Raw genomic sequence first — 20,357 nt, forward strand, 5'->3', positions numbered from 1 at the left:
TGTTAGTCGTCATCATGATATCTATTGTTACATAACTTTGTGTGTGCCTGGAGAAAGGTTCAAGTTGTCAGCACAGCTATTTTTGAGCAGCAGGGGGAAAAGGCCCAAAAAGGCGAACCTGGTTCTACTTTACTTTATTTTACTTTACTTCTCCGATCCAGCGGCCATTTGGGTTCTAGTTAGCCCTTCGGTCGAACCTGGTCAAAAATTTAGTTCCATAGGGTTTAACTTTAACCATCTCTTAACAACATATTGAAAGGATTTTATATTTTATGTCTAAATATTTTTTTAATTAATTTTTGTTGCAAAATGTTGTACTTTATCAAAGGTTAAAAACATCCTAGAAATTGGATCAACTCACTTAGTTTCCCCCAATCTTTGTTTTTACACACCCTATGTGTAACAAAACGTGGCTTATCTTTAAAACTACGAACTCAAGATATATTTCAAAATTAAAAGTTCAGTGTGTTCAGCATTGAATTTGCCACAAGAATGTACCCTTATTTCAATATCCAAAATTTCTGACAACTTTGACCTGTTTCCAGGCACACACACAATTATCCTGTGTAGGACAGAATATGGGGAGTAGCTATGAAGTATTTTGTACAATCGAACAAAAAACAGCACTCATTATTCTCTTGTAGGGCTCTCATGGTATACTTTATCAGTGGAATCATATACCTTAAAGGCTTAAAAGTTGGTATTCTTTACAGGTTCAAATCTTTCTTTCCTATCAAACATCTACCATATATATATATAAATTTATCTCTTTTTCTTCTTCCTTTTTTGGGTAACACTTCTTAATCTTCAGCACTTATAGGGCCTTGTTTGTATTGCAAGTGCCATAAAACTTGCCGAAAGTTTAGTACAGGGATTCCGATGATTCCAGTGTCTGTGGTGTAGTGGTTGGGCCATTATTTGTGCAGAGTGCTTTACTGGTTCACATTCATTCAGGATTTTTAGTAACCTGTCTTTGGAGATGTTTTAAAAAAAAATGACTGCAATAAGTTGGGTTGGTTTGTTTTTTTTTAAGAAGGTGCCTTTGCCAACACACAAAAAATACCAAAAACAACTTACTGTAGCCTCATTTATTCTTGATGCTAGGCATATCTGATTTATATGTTGTGAGTTTGTTATTTGCAAAGACATGTTACTGCATGTTTGTGTGGTTTGAATCCTTGCAAAGCTATTTGTTAGTCTAGTTAGGTGGGGAATCTTTTAAGTTTGGCTTGATCTAAACTGTACCAATGGGGGCATAAAACACATATATATCACAAAGTCTTTTCTCTCTTTCGTGGTTTGTGGATGCTCTGCTGATGTGGCATGATCCCTCTTCCCTGTCAAACATCTTTCATCCTTAAATCTCTCCTCTTTATATTCTTTTATGTTACTCCCGAGTAACACCTGTAATCTTTTGACACTTAGATGAGTTATAATTTGGGTTGCAAGTACTAAAGCTTAACACACAAAAATTCTTATACAGCCATGGTTGTGTTCAAAAAGCTGTGAAACTGTTTAATTAAACACAAGCCTTTCACGGAATGTGATGTCAGAGCCCTGTGTAGTGTGATTTTGATCATCTTTTTTACCACTTTGTTTTTGTACATTGAAAGCCCTTTGAAAATGACCGTGACTGCATCGTGATCGTTTCTTCATTATAAATGTAAAATCTGCTCTCATCACAAATAAAAATGTGTGGAAATTTGATAAAATAATGTGTGTGGTTTCCACAATATTTTGTCTTTCATTTGTCTGCAGAGTGATGGAGTGGTGTGAGTGGCTGGAGAGTGCAATGTTCCAGCGTACAGAAGAAGAAACACAATAAGAATTCTGTTTTAGTTTTAGTAGAGGTTTTAGCATAGAGTCATATGAGCGCTAGAAGATTAGAGATGTTACAAGAGAGAAACAAATATAAAAAAGAAGAAGGGGAGATAAGGATGATAGGTGTTTGATAGGAAAGAAGGAGCAAACCACCCAGAGCACCGGCCAACCAACCACTAAGAATTCTCTGATCCGGAAGATACACGATAGGATGGAATGGGGGAACCATGATCGTCAGTGTCACAAATAACACACAAATGCCAGAGATTAGAGGTGTTACTAGGGAGTAACGAACAAAGATTATAAAGAGGAGAGATAAGGATGATAGATGTTTGATAGGAAAGAGGGATCAGACCACATGATCAGAGCGCCCACAAACCACCCACATGGAAAGAGAAGAAAGACCTCGTGATATAAGAAAACAGTAGGTGTTGTACACCTCCTTTCACCTGAAGGTGGAGAAAGAGGCTAGACTTGTGAGGATTGAGCTGCAGGCCCCAATACCTTCTCTTTCTTGGTGTGGTATATTATTGTACTAACGCTACTCATCCACGACTTGTAATGTGTTTACTATCAAGGAGTACTATACAGTACTCTTTGGTTTCTATACTCTGCTGCAATCACATACGTCAGCAGAATCATGGCTAAATATTGTACAGTTCAACCAAAGGGTGGCTTTATGGTACTCTGATGTGGTTTACTTCTCCATTCCCATTAAAACATGTCCTAATCTCTCCTCCTCCTTTTTGTGTTTGTTACTCTCTTGTAACTTCTCTGATCTTCGGCACTAATATAATGACTTTATTGTGCAGAAAGTTCCGTAAAACTATTTTATTAAAACTTTAAAAAACCTTGTTCAATCTGATCTGACAGCCACATTTATTTCAGTTGGGTTAGAATTTATTTTTGAATTTTGCATGGGTGGCGGCCGAAGACTACTCCCTTCAATTTTAGAACCACTAAATGATCTTTAACGTGCACAACTTGCACACGGGACCTTAGAGATTTGTTCACACGTATCCGAGAAGGTTAGGTGTTGTTAGATCTTACCTAACCTAAGATGAGGGGTGTGGCTGAAAGGCAGCAGTAAGAAGGAGCCAAAGAGTAGCAATTGAAAGGCTGCAGAAAGAGTCAGGAGCCCAGTGGAGAGGGCAAAGGAGGTGAGGTGGTGGGGGCAGAAAGTGGAGACAAAAAGGCAGATGACAGATCATGATTAGAGAGCAGGAAAGGTGTTTAGTTTTTAGTAAGAGTTTTACGGCACTTTCAACACAATAAGGTCATATAAGTGCTGAAGAATACAGGTGTTACAAAAGAGTAACAAACACAAAAAAGGAGAGATAAGGACGATAGATGTTTGATAGGAAAGAAGCAGCAAACCACACCAGAGCACCCGCCAACCACCCTCCAGGAAAGGTGAAATGAGATGAGTTACAGTCCATGCCGGCTTTAAGCACGGTCATCGGGTTAAGCGTGCTTAATGCCGAAGCGTGCTTGAGTGCGAAGTAGACATAATCCAGAGATTTTCATGTAGAAAATTTCCCTTTGTTTGTAAGTAGGCCTATAGCGGTCCCGCAAAAGAGTGCTTTTATTTTTACCCGCCATGGTAGTTTTTGTGTGCTTGTTTGTTTTTGTTTTGTGGTTGAATGGGAAATGAAAATTTAATTTAGACGGCCAGTCACGATACAGCACACTAGGCCTATACATTGCCTGTGCGTACCACTGCCCGCTGTGTCACGTTCATACCACCGCCTTCATCCCACCTCGCGCGTGATACACAATCCGGATTAATGGATAGCGAGGGTCAAAGGTGAAATCGTCCTCCCTTTCTCGTCTCCCCGACACTCTTTGTGTTTTTTTGTTTTTGTTTTGTTTTTTGTCTGTGTGTAGCTTATTGCCCTAGGCTAGATCCTATGTCCACGCGCGCGGCTGTGAGCATCTCTCTGCCTTCCTCTCCGCCCGTGTGAGTGCGTTTCTCCATCACGTGCGTTCTTTGTGTTTCTCTTAACACACTCCACTGCTGCGGTGTAGACTGTGTTCGAACTTCGATGGGTCATCATGAAAGTCAATAAATTAGTGACTGTCTTGTAAATGAAACGTGCCTGAAGCTGAAGTTACCGTGCTTAAAGGCATGTAATTTATATAGCAAAAATTCGGTAAGAACCGTTTAGCGTGCTTGAGTCCGAAACGTGCTTTATGCCGGCGTGCTTAAAGCCGGCACGGACGGTATTAGAGTTCCCAGTGTGGGAAGAATTTTTGTCAAGAATCTGTCTTTCTGCTGGGATGTTGTATCCTTCTTAATTTCAGCCCGGATTGGCTCTGACAGTTGGCAGGCATTGTCAAAAATAGCTTCCTAATGTGAATTGTGCTGATTAAATGAGTTAATTCTCAGATTTCACCGCAATGGCACAAGATAGATGTAAGACATGTATTGTTTTGTTTTAGTAAGGTTTTACCGCGCCCACAACTGCATAATAAGGTCTTAGGAGCGCCAAGGGGCGGATGTCAATAGAGAAGTCCAAACGGGGAATCAGGCTTATTCTGCTCACCTTTCTAGCCTCAACAGCACAAAGTCTACTTCGACTATCAAGGCAACCCGGAAATACCCATTTCTGAGAGAGCGCCAAACATACAAAAGAAGTAGAGGAAAATGATGATAATAAGGAAGAGGAAAGAAAAAGAAGCAGTTCCGAGACAGTTTAAAATCTAGATTTACTGATTTCATGTGTCTCTTTAACTTTAAGAGCAACATCCCCATTTGTGGATAATGAGAAGTAACTCATTTTGTCAACACACCTCACAAATTATGTCGATGAGGTCATTAAACAAAACAACACCTTTACTAATTGAAAAACAAAATTAAAAATGCAGAACTTTGTTTTTATGTTTGTTTTTATTTCACTTTCATGAGTAAACATGAATACTTGTAAATACAAGACATTGATTTATGTATCAAACAGTGACATACAAATTTAGAAAATAAATAAGTGACCAAAAAAATGAGGAGCCATACTTACACAATGGGCAGGGACAGCCAAATAAATAGAACACAAAAACTAAAGCAGAATAAATATATGTCGACAAATAAATAAGGTGATATTGACATCGAGGTATCAAGTAGAAACGTGACTCAGTTTATTCAAAAACTGACCCATAAAATGATTCACCATCGTCACATAGTAGAGTAACAATATTCCATCACATTTATTCATCCGTACTCTCTTTTTTTCCCCATACTCTGTCTTCTTTCTTTTCCATACTCTTTCTTCTTTCTTTCAGCTTCTGACAAGCAAACAAAGAATGTGACCTAAGAATTAAAAGCTTTTTGACAAAAGTAAAAGGCAAGACATCTAAAATATAGGAAAAAAATATATGAGAAGAACAAGAACATTACATCAGCTTATATTGCCATCTTGCCGATACCCCAAACTGGTCACTCCCTCCACAATAGTTCAAACTCACACTGCTAAAGAACACCGAGAAAGTCCAGGGAGTAGGGCAGTGGGTGGGGGGGGGGGGGGGGGGGGGAGAAGGGGGGGGGGTTGTCCAATGACAAGGAAAATGAGATTTCTCAATTTTTCAATATACCAAAATCTAAAAATAGACTTACTTACCTTTAAAATTCCGTTTTCTTACTTTTCCTTGCTAAAAACCATTGATCTTTCTTCATCTTTTCTTTACTTGCTGAGATTATCTAAATATTGATAACTTTAAATCTCATTGATTACTTTCAAAACTATCAAAATATCAATTCTTTCAGTTTCTTATATATAGTTTTACTTCTTAAATCAACCCTTTCAAAAATATCTTCAACCTATTTCCAGAAAAAGGTCAATAATACCACGAAGGAAATCTTACTTACTAAATATTCCTTCCATCTTTTTCTGAACAAAAACGGACAAAGGAAAAAATCATTGAGTAGGTACTGGTACAAACAATGGAACTGTGAAGACACGAAGTAAAAAGTGTTTGAACAATCAGCATTGCAATATATATATATACATCTATATATACCCATGGCCACACTGAGTATACAGGCTACGGCTATCAGTCCAACAAAACAATGAACAAAAGACAAAAACACGAGAGCGAGAAGAAGAGAATAACGCAGGGCTCCCACTCACCAAGAAATTCCAGGGGTTTTTTTCACCCCCTGGCTGTCTCCTGGATTTATTTTTTTTAATGATGACAGAGCTAGGAAGAAGAAATGAAGAGAAATGCAAGATTAAACGTAATACAGCCATGGACAGTCGCATTTCCTGAGGGGGGGTGTCAAGGTCAGGGAGTGTTGGCTAATTGCAAAGGTGTAAAGAAAGAGTAGAGATCTTGACAGGATTAGTGTCAAATAAGGGAAAAAATAGAGGGTTGGGGGGGAGGGGTGTAAGTCTTCGGCTGTTGGCTTGATACTTGTAAAAACAAAAACTAAGGCGACTTCACAAGCCTTGGTTCGGACTGTGCATCTGTGCACAACACTGCAACCCAAGTTTCCAACTTGATCTGTTTTCGGTGTTGTTGTTTTGTTTGGTTTTTGTTTGGATTTTTTTTTTTTGGGGGGGGGGGGGTTGTTTTTCAAATTCTCTCATAGGCCCAAGCCACCACCCACAACACAAAGGCACAGAATTTTTTAACACCTCATCAGGCTAACGTTGGCCTTACTCCCAGCTAATGTTTTTCTTAGTGCACAGTGGCACAGAACAACTTCAAACAGACAGCTATTCGTGACGTAGTGATGTAGACTGTAGGGGTTAGACTTGTCCTTACACGCCGGGCCGGGAAGGTGGGTATGGGTTGGGATACTGAAACAGCAAATAATTTTTTTTTATAGGAATCAGGGGTGGGGAGATACTATCGTATTTTTATTTTTTTAAAATAAATAAATAAAATTTTTAAAGTATAAAAACAATATGGTTCCGCCAAATTCATAATGATGGGCAGCCCTTTGATTTCCCAACTTTCTCCCTATTACATTTTCGATTTCATTCATTTTCATGGTGTTTTCTTGTCCAGAAAATCTGAAAATGAAATTCCGGGCTTTCTTCCATTTTCCCGGTTGAGTGGACAACCTGAAAACATGGCTTGCTGATACACAAAAAAAGGAGAAAAAAAAATGTTACAGAACAGCTTCTTGATGCAGAAGACAAAAACGTGTTTCAGAATAACAAAACAAATACATGTTAGAAAACGGAATACCATGGCTTGCTGATGTAAAAAACAAAAACATAAGAGAGAACAGAATAACACCACTTGCTGATACTGATACAAACAAAAACATGTGACAGAATAGAATACCACACTTTCCTAAAACAAACAAAAACACTCACAGAGGAAGGGCCACCACCTCCATCTATCCAGGCTGCCAGAAATGACCAGCCTGTCCAGAAATGACCAGCCTGTCCAGAAAAGGTGCATTGCCATCACATTGAAAAAGCTGAACACACAACAAAAAGTGCGGAACACATCAAAGATTTCTAGAATATTCTCTTTGCAACTGGAAAGAACAGCTAGAGGGCTCCTTATAATGAATATCCTACACACTGCTGCAATCACATATATATCAGCAGAATCATGCATTCTTGAGTTATCCTAAATAAGCCTTTTATTATGCAACACTTGAGACGAGAAACCAGGTGGGAGCAAAAACTGTACAGTCAGACAGGGAAAAGGAACAACAGCGCACAAAAAAAAAAAAGAGCCGTGAACGAGATCCGACCCAAGACCTCCTGCATTCCAGCTTTTGTGAAGAAAACGGTAATGCCTTCTGCCAATAATGCCCTCTATTTCTTGCTTTCAAACTATATTGCTATCTTGTCCCATCTGTAACTTGTAACACAAACGTTCAATCCTTTCTCGGAACAAATGGTATTTTCAAAATGTCAGACAATTGTAGGACAGCTAGTTAATTAAAGACTCAAAGTCTTTGCTGGTCTCGATTTAAAATGTTTCAAACGGACATGGGAGCAAGAAGTACCTTCATCAATACACGCTATCCAGCGACAGTCCCTAGCAACCCTCTCCCTCCCTCCCTCCCTCTCCCCCACCCCTGCTGCCAATTATTCATTTTCCATAATATAAGTGTCATGACGCAGTGGAATCAGGCGATCGTCAATTTTTGGGGCATTTAAAGTTTTTGGTACTATTTGAAAGCTTATTTATTTGCTTTGCTTTCAATGAAAAAAAAATGTCCATCTATCTTCAATAGAAGACAAGATATTAGCAATTTTAGGGGCTGAGTTCACCTGGTTTCAATGGTGAAATTAGACCCCAAAAATGGCCGCCAAAGTTTATTAACTCCATTAGCTAAAGAGTCCTTGAAAACACAAAAATGACATAATTTGTGCCTTGAATCAACGTTTTTCAGTAAAATTCACATGGAAATGTGTTTTTATATGAATATAAAAGGGGTTAAGCTAAATAATAAAAATTCGACAAAATTTGCCAAACTGGCAACAAAAACCAGTTTCTCCGATTTCGTTATTTTGACGAGCGCCCGATTTCACCGCGATGCCTCACATTTATCTCTCTCTCTCTTTTACCTTCATTTAAGCCCACAATTTTTTTTCCTACAAATTTCAATATGATTCATTTGAACGCAAAATTAATTCTATGAACGTTTCAAAGTCAGCTCAAATCATTTTTTGTTCTCAGATAAAAGATATACATACAGATTTTTCATCCGAACACAACGTTGTCTATGCGTTGCTATTTATATTTGTAAAGCAATCAGAGTTTGTGTTCTTTGATCAAAGTAGAGTGCTTAAAATAAATGCCGTATATAATTAGATCTACCCCTTCTCAGAAAGCTAACATTCTTACATGACATACTGAACAAGGCTGGAGAAGAAAAAGACCAAGCACATTGAGCGCTCACATAAAAAGTCTTGCCAGGCTCACTAGCCAATAAAAGGCGGCACAAAAAGAAGCACACGTGAAAGAGGATCCTGTTTACAAAAACAAGCAGTAATTAAAGATACAATGAAAAGTTGAACATTTCATGAACACTTTGATTTCGATGATAACATGCCCAATAAAACTAAATGAGAGCTGTACAAATTGCAGAATAACTTTTTAAAAACACATCATACAGTGGAAATGATTCTGTATGGATTACAAAGATCAGCTGTCGGACATTCAGAGGTTTAAAAAAATGGAAACAAACACAACTGACAACAACAAAACAAAAATTCTTAATCATTAAAAAACCAATTCAAAGAAATACAAATTGTAAAAACGTGGCTATCAATTCACCAATTTTATTCATCACCTGATTTATTAAACTGCACATTTCACTGATAAAGTTCAGACAATAATGTCTAGTAAAATAACTTCCAGACCAGTACAAGACGTCTCAGACAAACACCACAACCCAGAAAGTCAGTGTGATCTTTTTTCATAAGAGAGGGAGAGATGTACGTCTAGAAGTAGAAGTCTAGAATTAGCTAAAAAAAATATACACATTTATACCACAGAGCAGAAACGATTCAGAACAAACAAAAAGCAAAAAGAGTCTGGCACTGATTGATCATTTACAATACAAGTCTTAGATACTTAGAAGACCGCTAAAAAAACAAAACAAGAATTCACAAGACAGACATTTTCTGCCATCTTTATCTCGATGGTCTTCAGGTTCAACAATTTCTGAAGCATTCTTTAGATCTCAACAAAAATAGCAATTTTCTTCAGCCTTCTTTATCCCCCTCAAAGCGAGTCAAACAGAGCTCATTGCTTAACCAGGCACAGAAACTGCAGCGCACCATCATCCTAGTTATTCAAAATGGGGGTCCAAGGACACACAGTGTGTGTGTGTGTGTGTGTGTGTGTGTGTGTGTGTGTGTGTGTGTGTGTGTGTGTGTGTGTGTGTGTTTGTGTGTTAGAAATGTGTTTTACAGGGACCTAAAAGGTGCTGAGGGGGAAAAAAATCTATAAAAATTACCCAACGGGGCAGAAAATAGTTATTTTAAGGAGTACTGATTTCACCAGGAGACCACACACATGATACACTGTCTGCCAGCTGTTCAGACGTACTACGCACAAAATTTTGATTTTTTTAAATTGCAGTTTCTTAATCAGTGGTATAAATAATTCAAACGCAAACAGCATTTAGTCCACGACTCCAGTTCCACATCATGTCTCAAACAAAAAATTGAAAAGAAACCCCAAAAACATGGCAATGCATTTTGGGAAGGACCAAGAGAGTTGTTGCCGTAGGGATGGGTTTTACAACCAATCACTGCAGAACGGTAACAGTCACTTTTTACTGAGCCAGAAAGAAGTAAGACTGAAAATGAAATTTCAATTGGGTCTAACCCTTTCTTTTTTCTTCTTTTTTTGGGGGTAAATGTTTTACAGCGCTCACAACGGGCAAAAGGTCATATGAACGCATGGGACACATTAAACATTTTCAGTTGGTAGGAAATTTTGAATTTTGCCCGGGTGGCGGCCAAAGCCAACTCTTATCCATTTTGGACCACCAAGAGATCTTTAACGTGCGCAACTTGCAGACGGGACCTCCCAGAATTTTAACTCTTGTCCGAGAAGGCTTGGTGTAGATCTTTCCTATCAGAAGATCAGGGATGTGACTGAAAGACAGCAGTAATAAGGAGCCAAGGAGTAGCAGTAGAAAGGCTGCTGGGGGCAGAAAGTGGAGATGAAAGCAGATGACAGAACATTGGTAGAAAGCAGGAAAGGAGGTGAAAGGAGACAATTTTAGAGAAGAATCTCTCTCTCTGTCTCTCTCTCTCTGTCTCTCTCTCTCTCTCAGGTGAGGTGTGCATTGGTATCCTTAATCCTTAATTCAGAAAAACTGGGAAAATGAATAAATAAGACCATATATTTGACTCGAAAATAGCTTCCTAAATGATCGAAATGCGAGTTAATAATAGATCCCCACTTCAAATATTTTAGATCTCTGCTCCATTTCTCAAAAACATTTATCTATGGAGAGGACAGTGAGACTTCTCACAAGACTTTTATTGTGAAGCTCTTCTTTATATGTAGTCAGTCGATCTAGTTTTCTTGGTACTGAGAAATGTTTTATTTTGTGTGAATGAAGTATTACGCTCAGCGATCATGTGATTGATGTAAAGTGCTCAGAACTTATATATCTGTATGAGATCTGGAGATAGAGCACTATATAATAATATAAATGCAATCTGTTGTTATTATTATTATTATTATTATTATCACCATTATCATTATTACTGTTGTTATTATTATTATTATTATTATTATTATTATCACCATTATCATTATTACTGTTATTATTATCATTATTATTATCATCATCATCATTTATTATTATTATAATAATTATTCCCCTGCCACTGTAAAAGGAAGTGAAAAACAAACTGTACCAAAGAACCACCAGCTGTCAGAAGGAAAGTACAAAGACCAGATGGGAAAACTATGGAGTGTTGGTTCTCAGATATTTATTGTTCTGCCATTTAAGAAAAAGAACACATTTATGCACAACGGATATATATGGAAAATGTAGACATTGGAACTCCTGAAACTGAATGCCTCTTAGATAAATGTTCTCTTTCTGTGCAAACCTAAAAACCCAGTTGCTTGGTTTTTCTTATAATAAATAAACACTGGCAAATGATTTCCTTACCATATATATATAGACAGTGTGACCTTATTTAATGCTCCAATCACAGCAGTCAAACAAGCGATCTCTGAGAGAGAAAGCGAGAGAGGGATAGGGAGAGGGAGAAGGACAGGGAGAAAGAGGGGGGGCGGGGGGGGGGGGGGGGGGGGGGGGTGTTGAGAGGGAGGAAAGACAGGGAAAGAAAGGGAAAGAGAGAACAACCCCTCCCTAAAAAGCAACTTTAGATAAATGACCAACTGCATTTTTTTCCCCCCGGAACTCATCTTGTTTTCAGGTCTCGCAAATTCTACAAATGAAAACATTTTTTGAAAAGGCATAAATCTGAGATAAAAAGTTCCATTTTTTATGCCAAAGTAGTTCGTTATAAGTTCGTTACAAAGTCTGTAGCTGACCTGAGGACAAAATATGTTCTTACTATTGTTAACCTGATCTGTACATCGTGTTTTATTCTCGAATCAATACGACATGGGGTCTGTGCCACCACTTTCAAAGAGCATAGCAATCTGTCAAAATGATTTTTTGAGAAATACTGAAAGTATCAAAGAGATCTTCATACTAGAAGTATTCTAAAATGTGAAAAATACAACCGCCGGGTACAAAATGACCCCAGGGCGTATATATAGGGTTAAACATCAAACCCCATGCGTTCATATGACCTAAAGCAGTCACGAAGGGCAAAAAACACTTACTTAAGGAGAAAAATCAAACATGAAGCAACATGGGTCAGCCTTAGGGCGAAGAACTTGGTCACTCATTACAAGGACAAGCAGGAAAAAAATAAGTCTTTTTTTTTCTTCTTCTTCTTTTTAAAAAATCAGACATTGACAATCATAGTTCATCCCTCATTTCTCTGCTACGAAGAATGCTCAACTTTAAAAAACCTTCATTATTCTGGTTTTTCCCCCCTGTCATTCATCTGTTCATCAAGTCATAGAAGTAGAAGTCAAGAAAAAAATCAGCGGTCCACCTCAGTTACTTCTGCCTTCTATCTTTCCAGCGAGAGAAAGATGCCCATGACCGTTAAGTCGATTCAAATAAAATAACCCAAATTTCGTGAAAAATGTGTACGGTATAAAAACACGTAGTATGTACCTTCCCTGTGTGGGGCAAGTGCGCTACTGTCAGAATAGCAGGAGCTTCTGTGACATCATCTGTGCTGAGTATTTCACAAAACAGCTCTAAAGACAAGCAAAGCTTTTTCACAAGTTCCTCTCATGTAAGACAAGAATAACAACAGATATGGCAAAACAAGAGTCCAAATTCTTCAGAACATTCTCTAAATACAAAACACACGCTACAGAGCAAAGCCATATAAAAATTATACGGAAATCTCAAGGAGTGGACAAATGAACACACATCCCCAATCCAGGTAACATTGCATTATCCAACAACAAAATATCTTCTTCCTCGTTTTACTAGTCAATGTACAGTTTTGTGACCTAAACACATCATAAGAAATTATTTTAAGAAATAGATGAATCGAAAACAGAAATAGTATAGTTAACACTATGCATACAATCACAAACCAAAGTGAACTGCACAAACACACAGAAGGAGATCCTCTGCGGGATGGACACTGACGAGGGATTTCTTCCACAGTGTCAACCATTTGGTCAGAAGACAAAAACACAAAAATCTCTGCTGACTACCCAGACCTCCTCACCCTCAGAAAAGGGACCTCACGATACCACAGACAAACCAAAGGCAACTGGAAGAGGTACCATACAGACCACATGAAATCTCATGCTCTTAACAGAGAACTGCTTCGATAATAAATAGAAATAACACACACAAAAAAGCCAAAATAAAGACAACCTGCAAAAATGTTTAATTAAAGCAGCAAATATAAAGCAAATGAGATTGCACTTGTACCAATGGAAAAAAATTGCCAGCCAGAAATATGAGCCGAGGTAACTTTTCAACAACCTGTGAAAACGCTTCATCAAAGTTGTTGGCAGTAACCACAGAGATATTTAGTATTTCCGGGCAGCAAACAATAAAATCATCACTAAAAGCAGATATTGTACCAAAAAACATGGAGGAAAAGTTATCATAACAAGTTCAATATACAATAATGGAATCTTTGAAGCTGAATGCAAACATCGAGGATGCTCTGATCATGAATGAGATGATAGAAATCTTCTCTCCCGAGGTACAACCCCTCCAATAATAAATACAAAGCATGTGAATTGGTTTATGATTGTGAGATAACAAAAACTGTCAACATTTACACATGAGATGGTTTGTGACAATGATATTGACCAGAGAAGGCTTGTTCACGTCCCTGCACTATGTAAATCATGACCTGTGTCCAGAGCCATCAGTTGGGTTTTTTGTTGTTTTTTTGTTGTTTTGTTTTTTTCTTGATAAGCTTGAATCACAGAGACGGAGAGAGAGAAAAAAAAAAAGAAACAAGTAAGATCAAAGTGACTTATGTTTCTGTAAATATCTCATAAATGTGACCTTGGACAGTCTTTGCACTTCTTTTCAGCAGAACCGTTCAGCCTATTCCGACCATTTCACAACGTGTCAACGCAATAACTGAACAGCTCTTTCCAGAGTTACAGAATCAGGTGAAGATTGAAAAAATCGAACTTCATCTGGAAATATCCCACACCCTTTGAGTCCAAAGGTTTACTGACATCACCACAGCCCTCCCTAGCTGGCATCATCGGGAAATATTTCCAACCACCTTTTCTCGAAAAATTGCCGCATGGTGAAACCAGCCTGGCCAACTTCTGACTCATCCTCATTGAAAGTCTCACAGTTGTTGAAAATCAGGCGGATGTCAGCTGCGAAATCCTGTCGGTGCTGGTACCTGCAAGGATGTCAAACGATTTAAATTTTAGTCAAATATATCCAAAACGGCCACCTATTGTCCCTGAGAAAAGTGCTTGTCTAGGACAGGTGGGTGTCTTGAACGTCTTTATATTTAAAGAATACATGGGTGAAGTGTACATTGGTCATTTGTACAGGTGACTGTCTTGAACAGGTGGTCGTTAGAGCAAGACGGACATATAATACATGATTTAAATGAATGTACCACCCTGCTACATGCAATCAAAGGCTAGACAGGTAGTTGAAGGAATAACACAATTTTTTTTTTTTTTTCAGAAAAAAGCAAGTGAGAGAATGATGGGGAAAGTATGGTGATAGAAGGGGGGAAACAAATTTTTAAAATGTGCAGAATTTCCTAAAAGAATTCCTCATGTCAGAGCACAACGTCTCAACCTCTTGAAACTATAAGTTCATTTCTAAACAATAAATATTGTTTTTCCATTGAATAATGTCTCAAATGAAGAACAAAGAAAGACTTTCTTCATGGCACATCAAATGTCACTGCCCACCCTGCTAGAAAAAAAATAATTAATAGCTTTGTTTAACGAAAATTCCCATTCAACAGCAAGCTCTATGCACTTTGCAATTCTCTATTATTACCCCAGCAGGCCTGATAGCATTCTGAAACAATCTCAATTTCCTGTGTAGCATTAAAAATTCTATTATCTTTTCACGGTTTTCAACAAACTATTTTAGCGGCGGAAAAGAAAAAAAAAGTAAAACCTGCCCTACCTGTAGGAGAAGTTTGGCTCCATTGGTGTGTATATTTGTTTGGTTATAGACAAAGCAAGCATATTCAAAATTCAAAGACCGGTGTCTGTGGAGTGGTGGTTAAGGGTTTCCTCGTAGCAGGAACAAAACCGGAATTCGATTCCCCTGCGACGAAAATTTTCAATCAAGTACTATATCAGTTTTTTTCCAGCTGGGACATTGTATCCTTCTCAGACAGGCATACCATGCTTTCTACCTGATTTAAATTGTGTAAAGCCAACATTTTTTTTTAAAATGTTAAAACAGACATATTGCTATCTTAGAATTAAAAAGTTCTATATGATATTTTTGGTTGTTTTGAGGTCAAAAACCAAGTCTTCTATCTCCTCCATCAAAATTGTAAGATTATTTGAGTCATTATCAAGAAATTCAAAGAATTGCATTTAAAAAAGCTGTATATTAAATATTTGGCAACTTGGAAACACATGTGTCACTTTTCCAAAAAAAACTATGACAGCTACAGAGTTGAAAGTTGGCAAGTACCTGCGAAAAGATAGATAGGTCCCCATGACGGAGCCCAATTTTTTATTTATTCATTTCCTGAATTTATAAAAACATATTCGGCAAACAGTTCCCATGCTTCCTTGGCCTTTGTAATTATTCCACTGGGAAACAAAACAAATCTGCATAGCTGTCCTTCACAGTGGAAGTGCTGGAAGTGACATTTTGCAAGGCGCATTTTGTTTTAAGAGTATAAATCTAGACCTTCTAATTTTTTTTCATCTCTCAAGATCTATTGCTCCATTACAGTAGAATGTAAATATAGTAGGACAATGACTTTCAGTTGATGTTACTGCACTGATCGTTCCTTTCGTCGAAAGGGGGCCAGTTAGTTAGCCATAACTCACTCCTTGTTCTTGAGCTTTCCCTTGGCCGTGCAGAAGTCCATGGGAGTCTTGATATACTTCCGGTACGACGGGAACTGCTTTTTGTTCACGGGTTTCAGGAACGGCCACCCGTCCTCGTGTTTCTCCAGCTCAGTCAGCAGTTTCCTGGAATAAATGGGACAAAAAAGCCTACATGTACTAAGCCTTAAAATTTGTAATTGTTAATTTATTTAGTTGCAGTTTCATAATTTGTAGTATCTGTTGCATGCTCTCAAGAAATGTGCTGTCAAAATGCAGATTTATAGCGTTGAAAAAAGAAAAGATACAAAACGTACGTACAAATGGTGAAAATTATGAAACAGCTTTTCCTCTCCTTTTTGCTTTCCGGGCTAAAGACATTTGAACAGCTTGTCCACACAGTCTATTTTTTTCAACTATAGCCGGCAACTAGGTAGAGCGCAGCGTTGTTATTGCCTTTATTCCTTCTTGCATGTGACTAGGTCAGTTTGTGATAGTAAGCATATATATGTGCAGGTATAGATGTGTATGGAAGAGGACGTGTGAGAGAGTAGTTTTGTAAAAAAAAAAAAAAGCATAACTTCATCATTCATACAGATTTTTCAATCCAATTTTTTAAATCTGCAACTTTAAAAGGCAAACAGCAACACACAAGCTATGAAGCAGGCAGATTCATACTTCTGATTTGTGTATGATGATTCTAAAAGTGTCCTAACATTTCTTTTAGTCTGCTGTCTCTGACATATCACTACTTTAGAATTACAAAGTTTAACACCAACCCACTCGCTTAACACTAACCCACTTGCTACCACAGACATTGTTATCTTTACAGACAGCCTCTCAACACTAGAGACACTTCAGAGCAGGACTAGTAGTATAGTATAGTATAAGGTTTTACGGCGCTCGCAACTGCTAAGGTCGTATGAGCGCGCGAAACACAAGTTGTTCACTTTTGCAAAAGTTCACTTCACGACTGGTTAACTAATTTACTTTAAAATGCTAAAAAGTTAAAATATTTAAATTCGGTGTAAATTCTGATGTGATATATCAACCTTGATTTGGAGTCTACATAATTTGATAAAGAGGCACCATATCAGAGTTGTCCTACAATGGATTCCTGCTCACACTGGGATACCGGGAGATGAAAGAGCCGATGCCCTAGCAAAGAAAGGAGCTAGCCTCCCTCAGCCTGATATTCCTACTGATTACACCACCTGCTGTCAAATGATCAAGTCAAACTTCAAAGACGACAGGATGAATGCCTGTTGTGAACCTCAAAATTTTTTTACGTCAAATTTCCTTGTAATTCTAGAGTTGTGATATGGTTGCTTTTAAGGACAAGCGGGCTAACCAAGATTTCGGGTGTTTCCAGAAATCTTGACATACACCAAAAGTGGGCATCGCCCTACCTGTAGGAGAAGTTTGGCTTCATTTGTGTGTATATTTGTTTGGTTATAGACAAAACTCTCCTTGTCTTTTATAGAAACTAAACAAGGGGCACAAACTTTACCTTCGATTTTCTCAAAACAGCATTTTTCGAGATAGCGCCCTTGTGCTTAGAAGCAACCATATGTGTCCACTACATCCCTAAAGAGTTCAACAACGCTGGTGCACCTACCCACAACTTGTGAAATCCTTGAGCCTCTCTTTTTCTTTTGTCTTCTCGTCCATAACTGCTGCACTCTTTTCACTCTCCTCTGCTTTCTCTCCCTTCTTCTCCCCTCTCGGCTTTCTCTCTTTCTTATCCTTGGCCACTTTTTCTTTCTTCTCCTTCTTCTTTGGGGGAGGCGACACTTCCTCCCCTGCCGAAACATCGACTGACCCCGAGGGTGTCGCTGCTGCCGTTGATGTTGATGCTGCACAAGTGGCTGCCGTGGATGCGGCTGGGGAGGCCGATCTACTCGGTGCCGCCTCTTCGTTCTTCCCTTTCCTCTTCCTCCTCTTCTTGTCAGCACCGGAGTCCTCAGCACCAGTCGCCTCCATTTTGTTACCATTGGCAACAGCTTTACCTGTGGGAGTAGACAAAATCCTCGTGTAAATTATCGACACAACATAAAGACATACTCTCAGTAGATGCATTGGTTCTTACTACCTCCAGTACTAGTACTATTTTTTTCAGTGAAACTTCAAATCTATCTGATGCCGTCTGAAAAACTTCAAACCACATTGTAACAGTAAATCTTAATTGAAAACTAGAAGATTTATCTGAAAACTTTATAATCTATCTAAAAATTTAAAACCATATATGAAAACTTCGAATCACACTGAAAGAACTTCAAACCTGAACCTTCAAATCATATTAAAAAATCTTCAAATCTTATAGAGAAAACTTCAAAACATATGTGCAAACTTAGAATCATATTGAAAAATCTTCAAAACATATTTCAAAAACTTCAAATCAAATTGAGAAATCTTTAAAACATTTTTCTAAAAACTTCAAACCAATTGAGAATACTCCAAAACATATACGAAAACTTCAGATCTTATCACATCCCTTCAAAGCTCTGATCTTGTCTCACCTGAAGGCAAGGAGGCAACAGCTGGGCTGGCTGCTCTAGAGGAGGACGTAGTGGCGTCTGCCAACCCCGAGGAGAAGCTGGACAATGGGTAGTCATCAAAGTCCTGGGGCTCTTCCTTGACCACCAGTTTGGTGATGGTGATACGCTGGACGGTTGGGAGGCTCTCCTTCCGCTTCTTAGAACGTTTTGAGTTGGACTGAATGGGGGGGTGTTAGATTATTTTTTTTAAATGTAGGTCCATCTGGTATGATAAATTTTAAAATGTAGGTCCAGCTGGTATGATAAATTTTTTAATGTTACCGTTGCAAGAGAAAAAAAATTTAATTATCTCAACTTGCCAAATAAAAGAAATAAATTACAGTCAGACCTTCTCTAATAAACGTATGACCAAGATAATCACCTGTACAAACGACCACTTCCCAATTTCACCCTCGCATTTTTTCTTTATTATAATGGCACTGTCTAAGATGTCCACGTGTCAAAGACAACCACTTTCCTCCACAACAATAGGTGGTCGTCAGGGATAATTTAGACTGTACAACACACAGTGCTCTCTGCATGTAGACTACAACATGTTCATGCTTATTTTTACATAAGTATCCAGAGGAGAGAATTTCCTCCCCAAGACAATAATTACCTTCTCCGCTAGACAGTTGAGACACTGCCACCTCTTCGGCGTGCGAGGGAGAGGAGGGTCCAGGCACTCCAGATGGATGCAGCGAGGGCACTTCTGGCAGGACACCATCTTACCTCCCTTGTTGCCGCAGATGCCGCAGTGAGGTACACCGCTGGCCTGTAAGTTAAGACAACCACATCCAGTCAGCAACACACAAACATTTTGAAAAAAAAAAACAACTTGCTCTTTGGCGCAGATGAATACAGACTTCCCTAGACTTAAAAACTCTTGTGTGGGCTACTATTTTACTGCCTCTTCTTGTCTTTGAAAGCTGATAATAATTGTGACTTTTTAAAAGTTTTTAAGTGCAAAAATGAGGGAAACATCATATTATGAAGGCAAACATGGGACACATGAATAAAGATATATAAATGCCCATGTTTGTGAATGGAACTGAAATATTTTCATTATCTGAGCAAGAAGTATTTTACAGTACAATTCATGTTTAATTTCAGGTTTGTGAAAAGTAAAAGCTAGAGAAACATTTTCTCTGGTACTTACTTTGGACACACACTCATAGCAGAACCAGTCTCCTTCAGGAATATTTTCCATTTTCGGCTGAAATTTAAAAAAAAAACAGTTAAAAGATCAATCATTAAAAAATATCTTCTGCAAGCCAACTAAGCCCTCATTATCTAGAAAACTGCACGTACATTTAGAGAAGAACATAAATTTATGTCTCATTGCGTGGTCATCCCACTGCCTCTTGAAGTTGGGTTTTTTTCTAACATGTTCATGTGTGTTGGTTTTTTATATAACCTGGAATGCAAGAGTCAACAAAACTGATCTGCCTACCAGCTAGACCACCAATGCCATCTAATTTCCTAACTCTTGGTATTACTATTTATCAATTCCTGCCATTTTTATGCTCTGAGCTATGAAACTATCTAAAAAGAATATGTTACCAGCAAGAAAATAGAAGTCTGTCAAAGACTTTATTTATCATTTCTTGGTGTCACTACTAATTAATTCCTGGCATTTGTATACTGTGAGCTACGAAACTATTCAATAAGAATATGTAGACAGCAAGAAAGGGAAAGAATCATCTATCAAGCACCAAGAGAGGAGTTTGCGCACCTTAAAACAGTATGTGTGAAAACCCTTGTCGCATCCGTCACATAGCAACAGCTCTGCCTCGTTGTCATCCTTCCGACAAATCTGACAAGTCTGTGAGAAACACAAGACAAATTGTTTATTTGGTTAAGTATCTACGGGAAAAATTAATATTATTTCCACAAAAATGTATTCATGTTAGAAAAAAATGAGAAAAAAACCCAAGGATT

General features: G+C 38.2%; 1 protein-coding gene across 1 annotated transcript in view; it reads right to left on the minus strand.

Moving 5' to 3' along the window:
* Positions 1-11,755: 11,755 nt before the first annotated feature.
* The window catches only part of LOC101848029, a gene marked incomplete in the record, with an annotated part of 114,656 nt that continues 106,054 nt past the window's right edge, over positions 11,756-20,357 (minus strand). The window contains 7 exon segments of the mRNA XM_013080071.2: positions 11,756-14,243; positions 15,883-16,026; positions 17,498-17,888; positions 18,399-18,594; positions 19,036-19,191; positions 19,576-19,632; positions 20,152-20,241. Coding sequence (XP_012935525.1) covers positions 14,084-14,243; positions 15,883-16,026; positions 17,498-17,888; positions 18,399-18,594; positions 19,036-19,191; positions 19,576-19,632; positions 20,152-20,241 — 1,194 coding nt within the window.

This window comes from Aplysia californica, unplaced genomic scaffold (assembly GCF_000002075.1).
Source record: "Aplysia californica isolate F4 #8 unplaced genomic scaffold, AplCal3.0 scaffold00073, whole genome shotgun sequence".
Lineage (NCBI taxonomy): Eukaryota > Metazoa > Mollusca > Gastropoda > Aplysiida > Aplysiidae > Aplysia > Aplysia californica.